At 39.5% G+C, this 23,854-nt stretch overlaps 1 protein-coding gene across 3 annotated transcripts in view; it reads right to left on the bottom strand.

Annotated features, from left to right (window-relative positions):
- LOC120734175 (connector enhancer of kinase suppressor of ras 2-like) overlaps positions 1 to 23,854 on the bottom strand; it is a 31,567-nt gene that overhangs the window by 6,837 nt on the left and 876 nt on the right. Inside the window, exons 2-16 of one of the 3 annotated variants that reach the window (XM_040032789.1) lie at positions 19,260 to 19,423; positions 16,198 to 16,400; positions 15,033 to 15,138; positions 14,084 to 14,125; positions 13,873 to 13,992; positions 11,782 to 11,841; positions 11,592 to 11,660; positions 7,569 to 7,715; positions 6,069 to 6,202; positions 3,107 to 3,309; positions 2,830 to 2,919; positions 1,883 to 2,073; positions 1,736 to 1,784; positions 1,424 to 1,602; positions 1,254 to 1,327 (exon numbers count right to left, since the gene is read on the bottom strand). In XM_040032789.1, coding sequence (XP_039888723.1) covers positions 1,254 to 1,327; positions 1,424 to 1,602; positions 1,736 to 1,784; positions 1,883 to 2,073; positions 2,830 to 2,919; positions 3,107 to 3,309; positions 6,069 to 6,202; positions 7,569 to 7,715; positions 11,592 to 11,660; positions 11,782 to 11,841; positions 13,873 to 13,992; positions 14,084 to 14,125; positions 15,033 to 15,138; positions 16,198 to 16,400; positions 19,260 to 19,423 — 1,831 coding nt within the window. The remainder of the gene's footprint in view (positions 1 to 1,253; positions 1,328 to 1,423; positions 1,603 to 1,735; positions 1,785 to 1,882; positions 2,074 to 2,829; positions 2,920 to 3,106; positions 3,310 to 6,068; positions 6,203 to 7,568; positions 7,716 to 11,591; positions 11,661 to 11,781; positions 11,842 to 13,872; positions 13,993 to 14,083; positions 14,126 to 15,032; positions 15,139 to 16,197; positions 16,401 to 19,259; positions 19,424 to 23,854) is intronic. The other 2 variants (XM_040032790.1, XM_040032791.1) reach the window with 2 other exon arrangements.

Raw genomic sequence — 23,854 nt, 5'->3', positions numbered from 1 at the left:
AATGTTGGTGTAACATAAATGGTAAATGGCCTGTATTTGTATAGCGCTTTTCTAGTCCCTAAGGACCCCAAAGCGCTTTACACAACCTGTCATCCACCCATTCACACACACATTCACACACTGGTGATGGCAAGCTACATTGCTAAATAGTCATGGGCAAGGTATTTATCAGTAGGAAAAGCTGTAAAACTCTAAAATTTATGCCCTGCTTAACAGTTTCCAAAGCTGTTCAGTGGGCTGTATTGGAGTCATTTGACACCCCTGGTCTAGACCAGCAAAATTTTGGAGAATTTTCTTTTCTTTCAAGTTAAAATTAGGAAGAATAGCTCTTAAAATAACCAAAAGTTAAATTTATTTTTCTAATTATACAGAAAAATCTAAATAAATTTCTTCCCTAAAACATAGTACAAGCTATAGCTCCATTAAGGCCACTGTAGTAAAGGAAGGTAGTTATGCAATGATACCAAACGCAATTTGTGTGAGGCAGCCATGCTCCAATTAAGATAGAAATCACCTTATTTTCTAATCCTGCACACAGTTTGCAGTGTTTCGTATCTGCCTGTCTTTATCTTAAAACTTACACTTTTGCCCCAATCATCAACTACGTCACAGCCTTCCCCTCTTACTCAATTACTAAATGCATGTGCACATACTCATCACGCTTCCAGCCCTCCATCTGTAACCAGAAAGCACTCCGGGCCCAAAAAGCCCCACAAGAATTTCTTAGAATTATTTCAAGTTTGACTCATAAAATGTGTCACACCCTTCTTCAGTGACATTTTCAGTCAGCAGACTTTTTAAAGATCTTTGTTACTGTAATATTTCATGTTGTAGCAATATACCAAAAACTATTAGTACAGCTGCTGCTTCAGCAATTTCTCTCTTGTCTTCATAATTTCAGATTTAAATTAACATCTGAAACTAAATAACATCTGCTGTGCTGTCAGAATATTGCCTATTTGTGAGTCAGGCACTCGATCCCACCGCTCTGAATGGTCAGTCCATTAAATTTTCAGTATAGAGCTGTATGAAAAGCTTAAACAAATTACATATTTTGCTCATTTCTCGGGTGAAAAGATAAAATCTGGCCCACAACAGACATTAAGAATGAGCCCATTTTCTTGCCAGGAACCAGTTTGCAGAAGATAACCGCTTAACTGATGTTTATAGGGCTGTGTGCAAATATGTGACATGCATAAATGCAAAAGAAATGCACATTTATATTTGGTGTTCAGGTAAAAACAGGCACTCACAACTTCCTTCTGCATTCAGTGGCACGATCTATCTTAAACTCTGGTAGGCTGACGAAGCCCTCCGCCTTCTCATCCTGAGATAAGCAAACAGAGAGTCAATTCAAAGTTCAGCTTGAAGAATGAAGTCTAAAACGTATCAATTGCTCTTTTATGGGAACGATCATATTCACCTCCTCATTCATGTACCAGTACAGACACGTGTCTTTCAGGATGAACCAGTACTTCTTCCACTTCTGCGAAAAATAGGTTTTAGCGTCTTTCTTTTTCCACAGCCAGCCCTGACAGTCGCCCTGACCCAAGTCCCTGCAGGAAATCCGCCGTTTGCTGATTGAAGTGAGAGGACTTCCAGCTGCAGGCACCAGCAGGAGAGCAGAACAGAGGAGGGGGCTCAGAAAACTCTACTTATGAAGCACCTGCTTATATAAGGATTTGAGTACAAGTGAGCATGCATGTAAAATTCAATCCCAGAAAAATGATCCTACCTTTACCCTTTTTCTTTGATCTTGAAAGCAATGAGGATCGTTCAAAAACCTGCGAAATTAAAACAAAACACATGACGGCCTGAAATAAATCCCGGTGTGGATTCTGACAAAGAATGATTTCACTTTTCGTGGACAGGACAGACTAACATGATACAAGGATGCAGAGTCAGAGCTAGACGTGGACCGGGAGACTTCCATCTGGAGGGCAGGGACGAGTGTGTAATGGGTCGGGCTGGCTCCTCGCTCGGTCTTCCTCCTGTTCTGACTCAGGCTGCGACCCAGGAGGAAGTCTTCGTGTGAGGTCTTGTCTTCGCTCTCAAAATGCATCAGAGAATTCTCTGCAGGGACACAACAGAGGCAGACTATTATACACATCACAACAACCCAAAACTGATTTATTTTTTTTTCCTTAAATCCTAACGACACGCTCTTACTAACGTCAATAAACACCGAATCTGCTGCCTATCGGCAAGACTTTGGTTCAAGACTTTCCACTAAAATATGTGAAAAGTGTTAAAACATCTACCAAGGAAGCCGTTGTCAGGCAGGAAGCCCTCAAAACTTCCAAATACTGCCTCTTGTAGATAAATATAGCTCCATCACTTTTTCTGAAAAGCCCAAAGGAGCAACATATCAGCAGCATCCTCAGAGGAAACAAACACATCACTCAAGTCGTTGTTTGAGGCTGAAATAAAGCAATTCAGTCTCCTCCCACTCCATTTACCACCTAGCTCAACAGTCACCAGCAAAATGTGAAAATCTTAGGAAAATATATTTATACAGTTGCCAAAGCAACAGCGTACTTTTTATATCCAAACTCGGAGGCACGGCGAAGCTGAGAGGGAAAAAGAAACAGAGAGAGGGATGAAGAGGGGGGAGAGCTGTGATAGATAATGAACATATGGAGGAGATACAGGCAGGAGCTGATATCCAGCATGTTATCAGTTTTGACAGGCCAGCTTATCCTTCTACTTTTTGGCTGGGAGATCTGAGAGGGTGAGGATATTATGAGATCTCCTCCCACTCACCTCAGCTCCCTCTGTCCCTTTCTTCCTCCCTTTCTTTTTCTCTCTTTCCCACTGCCTCCCACTCACCTCTCCTGCTCTCTCTCTTCAGCTTGGCCAGGTCTTCGTTGTCTCCCACCCAGTTGTATTCCACTGGCATTGATATGGGCCTTAGCCTCCCTAGAGCAAGGAGGCACAGGGAACGGCAATATTACACAGCCTGCCCCCACACACAGACACACACGCACATACACACACACACAAATCAAAAACACCTAGAAACATTAAGACGTCACATCTGCACGGCTTTAAATTCTTGGCTCCCACGATTACAGCGGTGAATCCTCGGATGAGGCAGAGGTCTTACCGTAGGTGGGCGTGCTCCCCCTGCGGACTGATGCACCCTCTTGGTTCTGGTCGTACTCGTAACAGTACAGTATAGTATCCTCCTCCACCAGAGGAAATCGCCTTCGACACTCCTGATCCAAGTAGGAGTTTGGTGACTCAGATCCCTCTGCGACATGGACATCTGATTGAGGATCATCATCCGGCAGACTTCCCTTGTCATCTCTTCGGTAACAGAAAGCAGGAAGTCATTTTATTGTCAGGGTTTGGAATAAGATCAGAGAGAAGACGTTGTTCTCCTCCGAGCCCATCTGTCCCCATTAGAGATATATATTTTTGTATATACTTAGATTTCTTGGGGCTAAATCATTTCCACTGCCAATGTACTTTAGTTTTGAACAAACATTACTCAAACAGGAGTATATTCAGCTGCAGATTCCTACACATTTTGTGCTCTAGTTTTTATGGTATTAGGTAGTGTTTACGCAATTACACGTGTATTAAGTCAAACAAAGCACAGCACAGGGAAAATAATCAGGGAAATAGCAGCAGGGAAAAATAAGGAGCACATCTCCCCATGCAACACCTTTTTTTTCTCAACAGCAGTGGTCAATTTATTATCAGTTTTGATGGTTTTAATGGTACAAGTCCAGGTATTTTAATGGTATTTATTCATGATTTAAAATTCATAACACATATTGTTGTAGCTATATTCCCTTTCTTTAAACCAGTTGCAAATACAGTGATCACTAACATGAGATTTCTAACATGCATCCACTGAGGACAAATACAAACTTCATATATTTAGCTCAATAATGCTCACCAGCCTGATTTGGCATTTGGGGATATCCAAAGTAAGTAAGATTCATCCTCTTGGGACAATACATTCAGTAAAACATTACACAGAAACAAATATCTCTGGGTAAACAATACTAATCGTGTAGCTTTATTAGTTATTATCTGTAGTCGCGTGTTGGAGCTGACCCTGGGAAATCAAAGCTTTCAAGCATCAGTCAAAAATTCACGATTTCTCTATGACTCTCGGAGGAGAGCGTTTCTTTACCCACAGAACACGATGCACTGTGTTTGTTGTTTGCATATGAGAGAAGCTGAAATCTGAGGAGGAACTAATTATTACTCGTGTCACCATTCGAGCCTTTCAATATGTGACATGGCTCCGTTCTTGTGGGAACTTTGTGACAAGAGTGTGGGAGAAGCACCTGCAGCCACCGTGAGGTGCAACAAGCTGTCTGCATGTTCAGAAGTTTCACTGTAAAGCTTATCCAAATGTTGTGCATCATATTTGCTACCAAACAAAAAGGAAAACAAAGATTCTCACTGTCTCATTTTCTCTCTTAGTCCCACCCATTCCTGCTGAGTTTATCCAAACAGCAGAGGGTACAGCTAATGAGCTAGGCTAGATATTGTAGTAGAAAACTCAGACTGATATCATTCAATAGCAATGAATGCAGCAAACTAACCTATTTGAAATGGGTAATCCTGTGAATTTCATTGCATGGCATCATTTACTCTTTTTATGTATTTACAAGTTGTCAAAAAAGTGGCAAAGTGGCAAAAAAATGGGTGAAATTAGGCTGAAAAGTTTTGACAAATCAAACTGATGGGTAAAATTTAAATCGCCAAACAATTTTCTTGGGGAAACCTAACATTTTGTCAGCCAACACATGGCTTTGACTTAATGCATTAAGACACGTAGACATAGTCAAGAGAGCGCGCTGAAGTTCCAACCAAGCATTGGAAATTATTTATGTGACTTTAAACGTGGCAGGGCTGTTTGGTGCCACACAGAATGATCTGAGAATTTCAGAAACTGCTGATCTGCTGGGATTTGGTACGGAAAAAAGAAAATATCAAGGAGCACCACTTCTCTGTGTGAAAATGCCATATTGATGTAATTCTCCTCTGTCAGGGGCCAGAGGAAAATGACCAGTGCGCATCGAGCCAATAGCAACTTTTTAAAAACCAAGGTATGCGGAAGAGGTCAATCAAACCCTGAAGTAGACAGGCAACAGCAGAAGACAAAACATGCTGCCACTGCCAATCAGCTAAGAACAGGAAACTGAAGCTACGATTCACACAGCCTCACCAAAATTGGATAAGACTTGGAGAAACATTGGATGCTCTGATGAGTCTCAGTTTCTGCTGCAACACTCAGTTAGTAGGGTCAGACCTCACATGAAAGCATGGAACCATGCTATATTAATAGTTCAGGCTACTGCTGGTGGTGTAATGGTGTGGGACATATTTTCTTAGCACACTTAGTGCCAATTGAGCCTCATTTAAACACCATAGACTACCTGAGTATTGTTGCTCACCATGATTCTGATGGGTGCTTTAAGCAGGATACCACCCAATCACAATCCCACCCATCACAAAGCTCAAATCATCTCAAACTGGTTTGCGGAACATGACAACGACTTGACTACTCACAGTTAACAGATCTCAGGCCAACAGAGCATGTTTGGGTTGTGGTGAAACGGGAAGATTCAAATTATGGATGTGCAGCTGATTTGCAGTTTGCAACAACTGTGTGATATTATCCAGTTAATATGCACCAAAATCTCTGAGGAACATTTCCAGCACTTTGTTGAATCCATGCTATGAAGAGTTAACGCAGTTCTGAAGGCACAAATGGGTCCAACCTGGCACCAGCAAGGTGTAATTAATGAGTCAGTGGTTGTTTTACATTAAAGATTTCTCAAAATATGAACTGTGCATTCCTTTTTGTTCTTTTTTTCACATATTTTTCATTGTTTTTCACCTCTATCTTTTAAAACAGACTCCCCTCCTCTCACTGCCATTGTTGATACAACGGTACACCTTCACTATAAAATAACATGACTGTGTCGTACATAATGTGCACATAAAAACACTGCCCTGTAGTCACACTTAGAGCGGAAAACTCTGGTAGGAAACCTTTTGCAAAGCAAGCAAAGTTTTCTGTGTTTTACATCTGCGTTCACCTGGGGGTGTAGGGCTCTGCTGGAGGAGGGGGAATGTAGAGGTCCTGCAGGGCGCAGCTACTCCTCCTGGACGGAGTGCTTAAAGTGCTGGTCGGCGTAGCGACACTGCTGCTGGGGCTCTGAGGGAAGATTGGCTGTGTGTAAGTGAGTGTATGTGTATGTGTGAGCATGTGTGAAAGACAGAGAAAAAGGCAGACAGAGAGAAAGAGCGAGAGAAACAGTTACAGGGACCGACACAATGAAAATTTGGAGCTCACAGCAGTTCAGTCAGTCAGTTCGGGAGTGTTCACTCTGTTCAGACTGTGCAGCTGAGCATCTCAACCATGAAATGAGCTGTGTACTGTACGTTTCTGATGCTTTAGTTCTAACTGGTGCACAGAGGAAGAGAGGCTGGCGTGCGGTCTAGTCATCCCTCTTAGTCAGGTCAAGGAGGATCTGGCCGTAGCCTATTTTGCTTGTTATGTACAGTAGACTGTTTTCTAAAGAAAACATGTCTTTGTGTTTAAGCACCACAATGTAAAACAAATTTGCCGAATGTATTGTAAGAATAAGAATATGCAACATCGTCAGCTTAACTTGAATAGTCGGAGAAATGTAATCCAATCGCAAGAAATCATCGACTTCCGAAAAAAAAGGTTTTTCAACAATAGAATACTAATAAGACATTACTCAAACTATGCTGCATAAACTCAGCGCTGACCAATAGCTGAGATGTAACACTGAGTGGTCTGTGTGCTCCATCATAAGACCATTATATGAGTCACCGCGCAATGTTCTTTTCAATAACTTAGCAGAATACCTTGACATTTTAAATTTTAGTCACAGCTCAGATCAGAAAACACCACAGTCTCTGGTTGGCTTTTTTTTTTTCTTTTGCCCCTGAAAAATGCCAGCGACATAGCAGATTCGATTTAGGTGGAGAAGAAGAATGTGAGGACGTGAAGGGGGAGGAGGCTGAGCAGCACTGCGCTTCAGGGCCTCAGGGGGAGAAAACATTTTCTCTGGAATGGGACTCAAAGAAAGGCTGGACTACTTTAATACACGTCCCTCTCATTTCCACCCATTCTGGCGCAGGCACACGGTCCTAATATTGTAATTGGTTTGGCTGAAGTAGGACAACAGATGCCACTTAGGGCTGAAATGTCAAAATCTGTGTGGATCATGCTGGACATCAGTTAGTCAAAAGAAGAGTGTTTGAGATTTGTAAGGTGCATTACAAACATGCAATAATTGATAAAAAATAGTGTTAAAGTCGAAAGTTGTGATCACAAAGTGGGTGGAGTCAAGTGGATTAGTTTGGACACTACTCTACAAGCAGATTCATGTTACACTCTCATTTTATATTCTACCCATTTTAGCCTGATCGCATTTTTTGGTGTTTAGCTTTGTACGTTTATATTCACCACAGGCACAGAGATGAACACAAGCGAACAACATCAACAGCCACACAGAGACATGAATGAAAGCTATATCTGTGGAGCATGAAGGCAGTCATCATACCTGCAGAGCTAATGGTTTCCATCTCATGTTTTTCAGCAGAGCAGGGGTTGACGTGAGCGTGCTCTGGGGGCGTTTCTTCAGCGTCAGGGTGACACCTGCAGGATCTCCACGCAACAAGTTCACCAGATTTTTCAGCTGCCAGCCCACCTAGTGCACAAGAATAGCTCGATAAGGGTTTCCTCAACCCACACGGGCATTTTAATGCCTTAGACTGCAGAAATAACGGGAAATATTGCCTAGACTAAATAAACAGGGAGTGTTTTGTTTTTGTTGTTTTTTTGCCATATGTATTAGTGAAGTTTACCTTTGCATATTTGAGAATATGACCGTCATCATGTAATCAGTTTTTTACTATTACACAGAAATTTTCGTATAACTAGCTGATGGACTGTTAAGCTATTGCATTTCTAAAAATTCACCTTCATCTGCCAGATGTTCATGCTGCAGTATCTGTCTCTGTAGACTCACATATGTAGCGATCATTATAGAATTTAATAGGTGGGCTCTAAAGTTTGTTATCTGAACAATATTGAAATATGGTTGTAATTTATCCTTAAGTTCCAGAGTTATGCTCCTGAATAATAACCAGAAGAGTTTTTACAGAAAAACTTGACTAAATTTGACATTTGTCCATTACTTTATTACTTTATCATTCAATACTATTAGACATTTATGTGAAAAATGTAACAATTTTTGAGTTTTGGATCCAACCAGAACATCAATGATACTAAAAGCTCACCCAGTTCAAGATTCATGACAATTAATAGGTTAAAATGCCTGTAAAAAGGACAAAGGTGACATTAATCTTGAGAAGAGTGTGGGCAAAGACCCGTTAGGTGATCATTGTGTGTAAGTTTGTTTAAATTCTGACCAATACTTTAGCAGGAGGCGTGAGTCTTATGAGCTGTGGTTGGACAAATGGATGGGTTATCAATGGACCCCTTACTATGGCATAAGCTCATTGGTTCTTGAGCCAGATGAGCTTAAAAAGCATGTTTTTAAAAAAAAAAATGCTATAAATGAACAGCTGGACCAAACCTGAACAAATTTCTTCAAAAAATTCCTGAGACAGTCTGATCATGAAAAGGGGAAGGATGCAGGCTTAAAACATAATGTCTTCAGTGATGCTATCATCAGAGAGGAGGCATAAGAAGCTGATATTTCAGTGTAACAATGCCACATTTAGTCTTCTTATTAACTGTCTGTATTTCAGGTAGTTTCCATTCACGATTTGAAGTCATTTTCTTTATGTCTAATCTTTTTTTGAAGTTCAGTTCACCAGACAATGCGAGCTGTTTTATTTGAGGTGCTGTTACTTTGTTATTTTGGTAATGCACATGGATCCTGATGGTTGACAACTGTAGCACAGCCTGCAGCCCTCTGAGGTTCATGTTGATGATGATGTTTAATGCAAAGCTGGATGCCTCAGGGCATCTTGCACGCCTCCTGCCATGTTGTGGTACAGCCTGATGTTGTGTGTTGCGAACAGCTGCATGCCATGTAAATACTCTTTAACCCAGTTTTAATGATATTTGGCACGAATAGCATCCCGCCCAGAGAAACACTCTCTGCTGCTGAACCAAATATGCCAGGTCCAGTTTGGGGAGGAAAATAAAAAATTCCCCCGCTCGGTCAACCGCACTGAATTTTCAGTATGTCTCGTGTATTTCAAGCACCCTGAAGTACCAGACATTTTTCAGCCTCTGACCTGACAATCACTTTGTTCCTTGCCAAGTAATTTTTCACCCTTACAGCCACTACACAGAAATTCTTCACAGAAAGTGCATTAAAGACATAGACTGACTGAACAGGCAGACAGACAGACACTTTGCTTTTATTCTTTATTCTATGGTAGAGAAAAAAATGTTCTTCTGTGCGAAGACAAAAAAGTGTTTATTTAAAACAGTAAATCCCTGATTTTCAGCTTTTTAAGCTGTTTACTTGGTAAAGAAATGTTCCGCTTTAAAGTGTTTCTTATACAACATCAAGTCATTGGTTTCTTCCTTTTGTTTCATCTCACTGGAAATTCAGATAAAACTCGTGAGCGTTAAAATGTACCATAGTGTATGTGATATTTCATGTGTTTGAAGCTTTTCATTTAATGGCCATTCCTGCACCGAACTCTATCACTGTTGTCACGAGTTATTTACTTCTGTGTGCACAACACCACCAAAATAACCTACAAATTAGCAAACCCTTAGGTCTTTCTACATGTTTTCAAGTTAATCACAAGGCAGAGCATTTTTTTTCTTCATTCGTTTCCTTTGATGTAACTCGTTTGCTTTAGCTGCCATTTCTACATCCACTTCTTATGAAAAAAGATGCTCAGATCCAGTGAACTCTGCTCTGTGTCTTTTTGCTGGAGTACTCCCTGCTGCCTTAATTATAAATCCCTCAACTATTTATAACATGCCTTGTTTTTTTTCACTTGGTGGTGTTTTCGTCCTTGAGTATTAAGATATTTAACAACTTTTCTTTATGACTTGTTATCTCATTTTCCTGTAAGAAGAGATGGTGGCAGTAATCTGGGCCATCACAGACAAATCTAGTTCAATGCAGTTTCTCTAAACCCTCAAAGGAACGTTTGTGAACAATCAGCCGTAATTAAGTTGCTCTACACTGTGCCATAATAAATTAAATGCATTAACAATGTTTAAGCTGGTTTAAGCAATGTTTATGAGTAACAGTGGAGTTTTAGCTCGGCATGTAACTCTACTGCAGTAATGTATTGCCTACTTAGGCTGCTGCAAGAGTCCATCCTCTGTTTGAGAACACCTATTACTCAGTCCTACCCCACATACTAATTTCGGGCAACCAATACATCATAATCGTGTTGTTTAGAAAGAGCTGAGAATGTCTTGCAAATCAGTCTGCAAAATCACTCAAATCATTTATACTATACTTCAAGGCCCTATTTCAATTAGCTGTTTCTGTGTTGGGCTTATGTAATGCTAATATTTACATTACTATGACAGGCTAAAATAGCTTCCGTAGAAGTTTTGTTTGAATACATTGCATTTTCCTTTGGTGCCCCATGAGGAGCATGACTCTGACTGACGCATGCTTCGGTAAAATGAAAATCAACTCTGCATTTCCACTTTTTCTCCAAAACATGGCTGCATTCAGTGGGTGACTTGACTGACTGAAATGAATCTGACTTGAGCTGTGTAATTATCATAAATCTCGCTGTTGCACACACAAGTAGCAATTATTTTAAACAAAGGGTGCTATATTTAAATTCCACTCTACAGAAAAGTGAAAGTTGAAAGTTTTTTCCCTTTCATTTCTGCTCATCATGCTGTATACGCTGCAGAAACAGACATTTTGGGCAGTTATGCCTCTCACTGACAGAAACAATGGCAATTACTTTGGCTGATAAGTGCTCATGCTGAATCTGGGGACAGCTGAGAACAATTTGAGGTCAAAAAGCCATGTATTGAAACAAAAAGAATGAACAGCAACATCCCCACTTTGAGCCTGGATTATACACTTTATTATTTCCATTTCCCATCTGCTTTTCGGTTCTTTTCTGCTATCTATTTTAAAAAAAGAAGAAGAAGGCTAAAATTTGGTAGTTGCATTCAGGTGCATCGCAACTAGCAAGAATCGTCTAATTATCAAGAAAAACAATGTGTGTGTACCACTAGTTTCTAGGAACGAAAACAGAACTCTCGCTAGCACAAGTTACCTTTTTGAAGCAGGTACCTCTTGATCTGCTTTTAACAGAAAATCCAACTGACCCCATGATAGCCCTCAAAAACTACTACAAGAGACACTACAGCCAGTATCCTAGACAATAACAGTTGAGCTGCAGTGGCTCATAAAAGCACTGAACTGCAGGAGCATATAAAACAACAGCATGCATTCATAATTTCTTTATGTATGTAAAAAATATGTCAAAATTAAACAAACATTTGCATAAATAATCTGCAAATGCAATGCAAATAACATGCAAATTCAAATAACACCAATTTTCTTTTAAAAACAACATAATAATAAGGCAGAGAAAGAACACGACCATACCACTGTCTGATGATTGACCTGAATGACTTCATCTCCAGCATGGATTTTCTTGCAGCGGTCAGCCAGTGACTGATGGAAAAACAGAGAGACCGAGTCATTAAAAGCAGCTCTGATTCAAGTAAAGTATAAATAGTGAATGAACAGTGAGGTGAAACTCTGCAAAGGTGAGCAGAAAGACATTTGCACTTACTCCCTCTGTGGTGCCGGTGATCACATGCAAACCATCATATGTTGATTTGATATACATGCCCTGTGGGAATATAGCAGATATGTAAATGACTGCCTTGTAAAGCACAGCATTAGGAGTCGGCATCATCTGCACCTCAGCTCAGCCCCGCAGTCATTTGCAGTACAGACTACTCCATATTTGCAAATCTCCATTTGTTTTAATCTGCTTGTGGTGCAAAACTGGTAGAAAATCTGGGTTTTTACTCAGTGAAAGCCTGAGAGGGAAAGTGCTTTTATACACATCTCAATTTGTTTCAGTAGTCTTAAACAACTAGAGGAAAGTCATAAAATATCACACGGGTGCACTTTCTTTAAATGCACAGAACACTCTGCAAACTTATGTCATGTAACGAGTCCCTCGCAAGCAGATTGAATCAAAGATAAATGATTGTTTATCTGCAAATACTTTTAGTCTGGTGCTGCAAAAAGAAAAAAAACCCTTCAAGGCTTTCACTAAAAGGGGTCAAAAGTACAAGACAAACAAACACACAACTATTTACACACAGATATGCATGAAAATACATGCATAACTATGTGACACACACACACCGAGTCACACGCAGAAACGTAGAAGCAGCATGCCAGTCTTCAAGATGAGTGGAAGAGGTTTATTTTTAGGCTACTTGACCCACTGTTGTGTTCAGGTTTCACTGAACGGATGAAAGAACTTCCATGCCCAATGCTAGCGTTTGTGTGTGGGGGGTGGGGCTTTCACGGTGGCCCCAAGCAAGGAGCTTGTGCCCGAGTGTAGGTCAGAGCAAAGTATTCTCTGCTTCTAAACAGTTATATACAATCCTAAAAGTAAGTGCTAACAGAATTGCCGGTTGCTGTATTCTATTTTCTTGCATTTCACTCATCTGAATATGGCCAATATGTTGTTTTTATGTCACATTTTATCCACTGACTCACATGCCCACCAGCTCAGCAAAACCTAGTTTGGGGTCAGCTAATGTGAGTTACATTAGATATCGTGCTGAAAAGCAGCACGCAAGGTTTAAAATCTACAATCCATATTTCAGATGTTCTGTTTGCTTTGAAATGCAATTTTGGTCATTCCCAGAAAACTTGACATGACATTATTATCCCCAAGTTGAAATTCCAGAGATAGATATGACAAAAAAAAGTAATCAAAAGAAAAGCTGTATGCCTACTTCTTGATGCCTCTACAGGTATGTACAGATAACCAAATATATATACAGCTGTAGTCAGGCTTGACCAAGCCTTTAATGAAAATAGCCTCTGTATGCTTCAAAAAGTAAGTGTGTGCTGTTCCATTAGAAAACTGTATTTATAAAAACTTTAACTGGAAAATCAGGCAAAGTTAGTACTGGGCTTGAGCAGAAATATGTTCGCAGTGAGTAAGAGAAACGCTTAAGAGAATTTGCACATGCCATATTTGTATAAAACAAAATACTCTGTCATGCTGTTTAATCGTCATTAGTACGATTCACATTAGTAAGTTTTGTACTTTACTTTTTTGGCTTTTCCCTGTGTTCATCAAACCTGAAAAACAATTTAACATCTTGATATTTTAAGTATATTTCAAGTTTGTGAAAAGTATATTGAAATACTTGTTATGTGTATTTGTTATGTACGCCTTGTTACGTATAGTGAAGTACAAGGTGTGTATGCCTGGGATTACTGTGTGATAGATGAACCACTCCTAAGAAATACCTACAAATTTCTGCCTTTCCTGTAATTATTAGTTAATCAGCTATGTGGCTATGTAGTCTACATAAAATGTGTCATTTATTTGTTGACTTATTATAGTATCTTTTCAAACTAAGAATATAATAAGAATTTATTACGTACTTATTATTATTTTACAATAAAGCAGCATGAATGTTTCTGCTGGGTTTCTGAAGCTACACCAAAAACATCCTTTAAAAAAGTTCTTTCAAATCTAGATTAAAGCCAGTAATTAGTTCATCTGTTCATGGTTTTCATAAGTCTTGAAAAAGTGAGATACAAAATCTGAGCTGGATAATTAAAACTGAACCCCTTTCCCCAAAACTGGTGTGATTCTGAGAGTCTGAGGGAGGGTCACTCTTACCAAGCCTTCAGTGGATTTTATGTTGGCGAGCTGCACAACCTCCAAATGTGCAGACTGGGACACCATGGGATCCGAGGAGAGCGAGATAATTTGGTCGCACACTTCAGACAGTGTTTTACACTGCGGAGGACACGTTAGGGATAAATACAATCTTCAGGCTTGCACATATTAGTTTAATTATTTCTTCGATAGAACAACATTTCAAACTCACCACATTCAGGATCTTGTTTTCTGTTTCATACACAGAGCAGTCCTGAGGAATATTCAGAAAGCACTGTTACCTCAAGAGAATTTGTCAAAATGAAGTTATTATTGGCATTTCTGCTGTAGGTGGATATAAGCAAAAACCGAGCAGCTTGGCACCTATAACCCCCAACACTCCCACACAGGCAGGCACAAACACAAAACAAATGAATCACCAATGCGGAGGCACATCTTTCCCTCTCTCTTTCACTCTGCCAGTCTTCCTCTCTCTCAGCCTTCAATTATTTTCCCTTTTGCCCTCTTTCACTCTCACTTTTAATGTTTTCCCACTTTAATTTTTCTCTTAACTCTATATAAACATTATATTCCACAGAGACCAACCTAAAACCTGTATAATTCTCTTAGTTTTAACTGGTCTTTAGAGGCTCTATATGACTGACAGACCCAGATACAATAAAATGAAACTGCAGTTTATGATAAGCATCTATCATTTCTATCACTTTAGAATATATTTTTAGGTCACTCTTTGAGGTGGCTCTAATTAGGATGCTGCTTTACATGAAAGCATATCTGACAGATGAGAAACAAGTTGTGAAGTAGTCAAGTCCAATTTCAGCTTCTCATTATCACTGACAGCTGCAAATTCTAAAACTAATAAAAAAGCAGGATGTACTGAAAGGGGAAAAAATTGTGTAAATGTATATCTGGTTTAGGGTTTAGAAAGATTTTAAATTTATGCAGGGAATGAAGAAACATTTTTGAGATTTCATTTTAAAAATCATAAGCACATTTACCAAAGAACCAGGTATTTTTCCAATTCTGCCGTTATACTTTAATATGGATCAGCTTCCTTTTTTCTGACAGAGGCTTTGTGATGATCCCAAGTTTGCTCTGTACAGTATGAAGTAATACAGTACAACAGGATATGATACAATAAATCATTTCATATTTGTTACCTGTTGTACAATTGTAGTGAGCTCAAGACATAGCTGGATAACGTTGTTTCTGGTCACAGAGTAATCTGCCACTGCTGCAAATGGAGATCTGAAAAAGAAAGAGCACCTGGAATGAACCATTAGATCATTCTTCCTTTGAGACTCAGTCACTGGTAAATTTTACATATTTATTTTTACCAGCATTTCTCCCTTTACATTTTAGGATTCCTCACATTTCTGCCTATGTTAGTCTGTTTTGGGGTTTTTATTTTGGAATGTGACGTCTGTAATGCTTTTAACACATTTAATAATATTCACATTTCTCCTAAGGCCGAGAGCAGCTGACGTAGAGCAGAGATTATTAGTTGCTGTTCTGCTTTTTCCAAATAACCTCACAAGTGCGTCCTATCCACAGTCAACAAATGCAGCGTCGACTCCCACGTTTCTATTTGTACAATTTGGTCAACAATTAAGCATTTTCAAACATGAAATGAAACACGGATTAGTGAATTTTAATTGGGATGAATGCTGTAAATCATGTCAGCTATAATGGGGGAAAGGCAAAGCAAATCACTTTGTTATTTTTGCTGAACGTTGTCAGCTTTGAACTTCCAAATTCATCAAACACAAACAGACACAAACACACAGACTGGCACAATCCCACAGGGAAGCAAGGATAAAGAGACATATAAATAGACTTTCTCGGTGTCTTTTTGGCCACCCTGTCAAAATCTACTTATATAAGACTTTTACTCATCTTTTCTTGTCAAATGATTGGTCATGGACATTACACAGAAAAACAAAACCAGTCTGTATCTGTTAAAAAAACAAATCCCAAATCAGACTACATGTACCAATGCATGTAAACAGGACTGTCTCATTCCTGTTTGATGTCAGTTATATATTTATAATTAATTAAAATTATTATTATATCTTTTTGCTTGCAATTAGCACGGTTGTAAGTTTGCATCTAAGACGAATCTAAGGAAATGTATGCAAGAATATACCCAGTATGCATATAAATATGTGTCCATGTGAACCTGTATTTATGTGTTTGTGTGTGTAGTTGTAAATGGGACCAGTACCTGAATCTACACAGCTCTGTGGGGCCCTTTTTCACAGTGTGCGTCCACATGTTTACACATGACTTACCAAATGTTTAAATTCATCTTTTTGCAAATCTCACCTGTCAAGCCACGCCAAAAGGCTTTTGGCAGCAGCAATGAGGTCCACCACTGAAGTTAGAAAGTCGTTGGGCAGCTTGCGGGTGGCTCGGCCGTCATAATGGCCACTGCGCCGCCTGCCTGTGATGAAATTCTGCAGGTTCTTGGCAGATGCGTTAAGCTTATGAGAAAGCGTTTTGAGATTTTCAGTCTCCAGCCCATAATTCTAGAGGGGAGAGGAAAGTAAATTCACTGTGTTTGACCAGTTTGTCAGTGTTTGCTTTCACTGTGACACATTCCAAGAATATCCCCAGCCTGGAGATAGAAACCAATTGTTCTCTGATGGCACTTTATGAATAGGAATACTACAGCCGACCAGCCCACCACGCTCCACAACAGAAAGGCTCCACATATGATGAAAATGTGTGAAATCAGCTGTCACTTTGCACGCCTGAGCATCGTTGAGCGCTCATTACACTTTGCGGCTAACTGCACGTGTAGGCCTATGGGCAGCTATCATGTCATGGGTTTCTTGGGAGGGGAGAGCGCAGCAGGAGGGCCACTAATCATATTTAATACAGCAGTGCCTGAGAGACTTAAAACTAAATCCCAGTTACGTAAGAAGCTTTAGGGCTGAAGCAGGGCCCCCTGTGCAGCGATGCAGGATGAGTGGACTTTAGATTCAGATTGCATCTGTGACCTTAGTCTGGTAATCTCCACCCAGTTTTTCTATAGATCTCAAGAGTTAACACAAACCCATGTCCAACTTTATTGCACCTTGTCTCTGTTATTTCTGCTTCTCATTTATCATTTACCATCTTTTACTTTTATATTACTGCTAGGGGTGGGGGAAAAAATCGATACTGTGTAGTATCGTGATATTTTGTTTGCTAATAATGTATCGATACAGGGACAGCAGAAATCGATATTTTGTTACAAAAAAAGTTTTTGTGGACTCTGACTTCAGAGCATGTTGATCCTTTTTCTGAGCAAGAATCCTGACATTCCTTCACTGTCCAAATGTGTTTAACTTTTTTTTTTGGCAGCAATAAACATGACAGTTTACTTATTTTAATTTAAGACAAGTTTTATTTTAATTAAGTTTAAAACTTTTTTTATTTAATGTAAAATTATATTTTGTTTTAATTTACTTTCAAATTCTTCAGTTGCTGAATGGGCTGCATAGTTTTCATAAATTGCATAGTTCAGAATAGCTATAATTGTACCAGATGGTTGCATTCAGTTAAGTTGGACTAGACTGTAATACAAACCGTTCAAGTTTGTCAACAATAAAACTGACTGAAATGAGAGAAAGACTGAGTGTGAGACTTTGATATTAGATAAAATGAATATTGATAAAGTTTACCTTCATGTACAGAATCTGAATATCGCAAAATATTTTTAAAAATTGCAATAATATCGCATCGTGCGTTAAGTATTGTGATAATATCGTATCGTGGGATGTATGGTGATTCCCACCTCTAATTACTGCAGTCTAACTTTCTTTGGTTCAAAAACAGAAAATTCAAATTAAATACTGGAATTATATGTGCAAGTGAATATTAAAAAAACCTCAAAATAAAGGAAATTATTAGGAGAGAAAATTATTTAGCTGGATGCTAAAGACACCTTACAAAAAGACTTTACATTTTCATTTCCTCTTGTGGTAAACTGGACAGCATGGCCAGAGTAAGTATTCTCAATTAGATGCAAAGCATTTATATGATTCACCCTTAGACACCTGAGCCACTGAGCATCCAATCCAACACCAAATAGTTCTTTCGTGTAGCTCCCGTTATATAAAGTGAAAAGTTTCCAAACCCCAACATAATCAGTACAAACTGCTTAACGGTATTTGTCCCTTATTTCAAACAATCAAACAGTTATTTTATAAATAATCTAAGAGTGAGTAAAAGAGTAAAAAACAATAATAAATTACTTCATCAATCAAATCATGTTTTCCAGAGTAAATAAATTGTAACATTTTCACTGCAAATTTTAAGCACCAATATGGACACTTTTAGTAAGTAGGGTCTAAAAATATGTTCACATTGACGGACAAAAGAGAACATTTGGGAACAGCTATCCTGGGAAAACCTCCATTTAAGAAAAAATGTTCCTTAAATGAAGCAAAGCCTCCAAGCTAGTTCAGAAACACAGCTCAAGCTGCTCTGCGTCACTCTCCTTGCGTCATATACCAAATATACCTTCCTGATCTGGTGGTCTATTTAAGCTACATAACTTTCCATCTCTCCGTCTGACATGCTAGTGCCGCTGCCGAATCGCCTTCTGTTTTACCCCCTTTACGCTCCAGGGATATATTTGCTCATGAGTCCCCAGTTTTATATGTAACATATTTGCACACAGAGACCAGAATCTGCTTCCAGTGCATTTTTTAATCTGTAGCATGCTTCTGATTATTGCTGTATATATTCGTTCATTTTAATGCCGTTCATTTGGCCATTACATGACTGACCCCTAAATCTTACATTCTCGTGTTAGAAACAAGTCGAGGTCTCTACTCTGTATGCAGTAACATCCAGAATGAATATTATAAGGAGAATAAATATTATGCTCCAGCTACTCCAGCTGCACATTAGCCAAATCAGCAGAACAGCAATCTATCATGCTGACACTAACAAAACTTGTGTTTTGGGAAACTAAGAGCAGAAATCCCTTCGAGATGAAGCAGTAATCCATGTCAACACTAACGACAGTTGTAAGATTTGCCTGTGGAAGATCTTTTGGCCAGATTAGTAACTCTGGTAGATTTGCTGTGATGTTTAAAAATTGGGGCCTAAAGCAATCCTATCTACATCCACTTATTCCTGGAATGACTGATTTCGTTAACTGACAGTCTTTGCAGTGATAAAAACAATATAGAAATTGCATCATTACTAAATATATCAACTGCTTACTGGAAAATATCTTTATTCTGTAACTTGTTATCTTCACTGACTTGTTAAATGATTTCACAGAGCTGCAGAGGTGCCAAATGTTCGACAGAAACTTCATCCGACAGCACTGACTTTCCAAAGTGACAGTAGAAAGTAGTGGGAAGATGGTGTGGGAAACTTGGACTCACCAGAGCACAGAGTAAGTCCACAGCCTCCAGTATCAGCTCCTGGTGGCCAATTCTGGATACTCCCAAATCTTCCAGCTCCTGGTGGGTGATACGCAGCAGCTGCTCCCCCCCTACTTTCTCCTTCTCAAAGGTCTTGATGTACTGCTGCAGGCAGTCGTCCAGCCCTTGGGGGAACACAAAGGACAAGAAAACTTTCAGCACAGCTCAAAAGCATGAATTTTTATTTGCAGACTGCATCAGATTTTCAGATTTCTTGTGAAACCACTGTTTGCATTATGCATTCTAACAGGACTTGATATCACTTGCTTTGCCAGAATATGTGCTGTAAATCTGTAAAGTGTGAGCACAGGTTGTATTTTGCTGTGTGCGAGTGTGAAGCAGTCTGTGTCAAGACAAGAAATCTGACACACTCCCCCTCGTCAACAGTTCTGAGCTGCATTTTCAGCTTCAAACCAGAAAACGCTTTCAGCTAGAAAGAAGCTATGTAGGTGTGCTCGAGTTGTTTTACATATTCAGCTACTGCAGCAGGTGTGAAATCTTTTGGAGAAAAAGTTGATGAAGCGCAGCAGACGAAAACAAACTAAGTGATTCTGTAACTTCTGTCTGCGTCAACAGACACCCTGAAATGTATGACTAGAAACTGTTTTCTAAAAAGTATATACACAGGGTAAATCAAAAACTTACAAAAAAAAGAAAGAAAGTCTGTTACCAAAGCATCCCAAGAAAAGCCTTCAAAAAATACCTCAAGCCGTGATGAGGGGGCCGAGCAGTTCAGTAGGTGATAAGGGGACCTAACAGTCCTCATGGCAACTTCTTTTGATCATGTTAAAAGCATGGCTGTGAGCTCTGATTGGAAAAATGTGTTTTTGCTTATTGCACATCCCCAGTGGTGATTTTTCTTCACGAACAACCAAAGGAAGGACTGCAAAGTCCATACACCTGTTCTGAAGAAAATACATGTTGCCACTGCCTTACAATCTTACAGTTAGGTTGAAAGGTCTCATAATTAGTTTTAAGGCTAATAATTCAAGAGGTATCTGCTTATTGGAGTCCCAAATAATGGTAAAAGCCACAAATTTGCAAACATGCTCTGGAGTCCACGTACCACGCTTGGTTTTGGTTTTGATTGATCAAAGCATTGAGGAGGTAAGACCTCACTTCCAGTTTATCAGTTTAGCTAATACTTAGGCCAGTACTTTTGAAAAGTTAAACTAAAAAACTAGGCTTGATCTGAAGATCATCTTTGCCAGTTTTTGTATAGACTGTTTTAAGTCTGTCACATTTTTTGTGATAATCTAATATGGCAGCGTGTCCCTGGAGTGCGATTTGAACTTGAAAGGTTGATCTGAGGACTTGATCATATGGTTGAATGGTTAGGAGAGGAGTGCATAAAAGCAACTCTAACTTTAACCCACTGGTCCTCGAGGTGTTAGCATTAAACATTGAAAAGAATCAGGAGACTGCCGCAGTTATTGATGGCGTGTCTCTGTAATGCATGAAAGTATTTACTTCAGAAGCTGCACTGTGTCCTGATGATGTAAATTATGTTGCAAATCGAGCATGCAGAATCACGTTGCATAAACTAAACCACAATTTGATTTATTTTCTATATGAAATTTGATTTGATAATTGATGTTTCTGCCTCAGGCTTCCTAGAAACTCATTTACTCATTTATGTTTTATTCACTTTCAGATCAAGCAAACACATTAATAAATGAGCTACAAGGGAGCAGCTTTTGTATTGCTTTTCCTATACATTTAATCTTCTCAGGCCCTATTTCTCCCTTTTCAGTCTCTTTCTCTTTAACACACACAGGGTTAGTTCTTTCCTCGTCTTGTCTTTTTATTGCAGTGGACCAATCATATACATGTGTCTCAGTGCTAAGCTTCAACCCCATCAAGCATTCAGATCAGGTTTAGCTGGCAGCTAAACGGTCGAGAGGAAACATAGGGAGTTTCATGGTTTTGCATAACATTTAAAGGCTTAACTAATGAGCCTCTTTACCAAGTTAATTGAGACTCATCATGTCAATGAAGTATTCCCCATGTTGCCATAGAAACCACAAAGCAGGTTTTTTGGCAGGGGTTCTCGCTGACCGTGGGGTAATATAAAGAAATAAGAAAAGGGAGAACATGATAGTTTGCAAAAAGTGACTACATGCTAGCATGAGATATTGAGCTGGTGAAGTTATCAGCTACTTTAGCATTTAAAAACTCCCAGAGCGTTTCACATTTCTAAATGACATTATAAAGCATCTTGTGGATATGTGCTGTATAAATGATTTTTACTATAAATAAAAGGGGAACATGGCACAAAATGGCACTAATAGTCTCTATTCTCTATTTTTCCATTGAAATCTGCCATGTTTTGTTTCATATTTTGCTGAAAGCCTTATGCAAAAGAACAATGTGCAATAGAAATCCCTTTTTGGTGGAATGGAAAGACATCTCAGCCACATCAATTTTCCTGTCTCTTGCATGTCAGTCAGATTATCAGGCACGCTGAGGAGAAATTAAAAGCACAGCGCTGACACATTATGATCTCCATTCTAGATAATCCACTGGCATTGTAAGGAGAGAGAGCTCTTTAGGGCGGTTAAGCATTGTTATTATGGATCTGTGTTGATCTGACTTGTCATTGATCGCTGTCGTCGTCTGTGTTAGACAAGAAGACAGTGAGGGTTTTCACTGAAAGATAAAAACTGATATGCCTTGCAAGACAACAAATATGTTCATGCGCAGATAATTCTAAGACTGCGTTAGGTTTGTATTTTAAAAACACCCAGACAGTACAAAGTGCAACACTGCATTGAAATGCACATATTTTATGTGTTTGCACTGATACCCTTCACCTAGTAAGAACCAATTTCCAGTCAAGCTGGAATTCTTTTCGCTTTTGTGATGAGGTTCTATTCTTTAAAGCAGCTTGGGAATAAAGCGTCTAGCTCACACAAAACACTAACAGGGGGTGGAGAGTGGGACTGTGGGAAGGTCACGGGGTGCCCCTATTTGGCCTCCTGTGACATCACGGAGCGGGTATGGTAATAATGGAACCTGTGAATGCTAACGACAAAACGCTGCCAGTCCTCCGGGTTCGATAATGGATGCGAGACAAGAATGAAACCCCCTCCACCCCATCGTTTCCTCTGTTTCAGTGTCTCTCCGTGCCACTCACTCCCTCACTTTAAATTACCATTACTGGGCTCTAGGCACAAGAACTGTCTCTGCTCCACTTGTCAGATGTGGGACACTGAAGAGTCCTCTCTCGTTTCCAATCTCCACTCCTTGCTCTTTACATACCTCACTTGTGCCACCAGCGTATTTACAGATCATCTTGGATCTCGTTTAAAACTATTGCGGACATTCAATTTCAGCCCATCTCAGCGTCTAATCATCCCTGTGTGTCTCTATAAATAAAGCTGCACATGGACCTTGTTTCCTTTCTGAGCAAGCATCCACTCCTAAACAGCCTGTTTATAAGGCCACATCAGATTGAGGTACAATCTGTAATACACAACTCATACTAAGAACCGTCTGATCCTTGCAATCATGACATATCTGAGCCAGCAGAAAAGGCCTACAGGCTTAGAATAATAATGCTCGCTTGTGTGTATGTGCATATGTGAGTGTGTGTGTTGAGGCGGTAAAGATGCAGGCCTATGGATGTGTATGTTTCATCTGAAACAGGCCATTGCCTGACACGTGAGCACGTGGCTTTGAAAAACAACACACATCGCAGGAGCGCTTATGTGAGTTAAAAGACAAATACACAGGCAGATCGCATCCTCCCACTGAGTTTAAGGTCTCCTCTTACATTTCTATCACATTTCCCCTCAAAGTACCAACTTTGTAATGCAAACAGACAAAAAAGCAGCATGGCTAATGAGAAATCTGTGCCCTGAAAGTATTCCTGACAGTCTGTGGAAGTAAATCCTCCACAGCTGTTTGGGACATTTATAGATCTTTGGAGCCTGAATAAGCGGACAAATTTCCTCAAAGGAGCCGCTCATCCGACAGCTGTACTGAGACTAGCGGATGATGAATTAATTGCAACAACAACTGTATGTCTATCTAACCCCTTTCCAGCCCTCAATTCAGTCTAAATGTCACAGTCTCTCTCTCTCAAGAAGAAAATCTTAAAAGTGCTTCATCACCAAACTGAACCTCATTATTCTGCTGGAGGATCCCTGAAAAATTAAAAAAAAAAAAAAGAAGAAGAAGAATGTTTTGATTCGCATTTAAGTGATTTTTGTGAGGATTATATGTTTGTTTTTTTGTTTTGTTTTTTTGAGTGAATAATCTTTATGATAGGCCTCAGGATTTAGGTACCCTTGGGAGGTTTTGAAACTACTAGAAGCTCATCTAAGTCAGCTGTGACTTCTTAATGACTTGAGCATCTGTGGATAAACATATCACAGATGGCTGTACAAGCTCTGATAGTGTACTGCTCTCCCAGCTCTGTTTTTATTCTGTGCACATGCAAAGCCTGGTCAATAACTCGAACCTCTTTTTCTTTCCTCCTCCACACAGATTCTGCACCCAGATCCAGCGAGAGGGGAAATCATTCGTGTGTAATTACTAGATCTCCGCTACAA

This window comes from Simochromis diagramma, unplaced genomic scaffold (assembly GCF_900408965.1).
Source record: "Simochromis diagramma unplaced genomic scaffold, fSimDia1.1 OVJJ01000216.1, whole genome shotgun sequence".
In the NCBI taxonomy this organism is placed as follows: domain Eukaryota; kingdom Metazoa; phylum Chordata; class Actinopteri; order Cichliformes; family Cichlidae; genus Simochromis; species Simochromis diagramma.
This window is presented reverse-complemented; position numbering and strand designations above follow the sequence as displayed.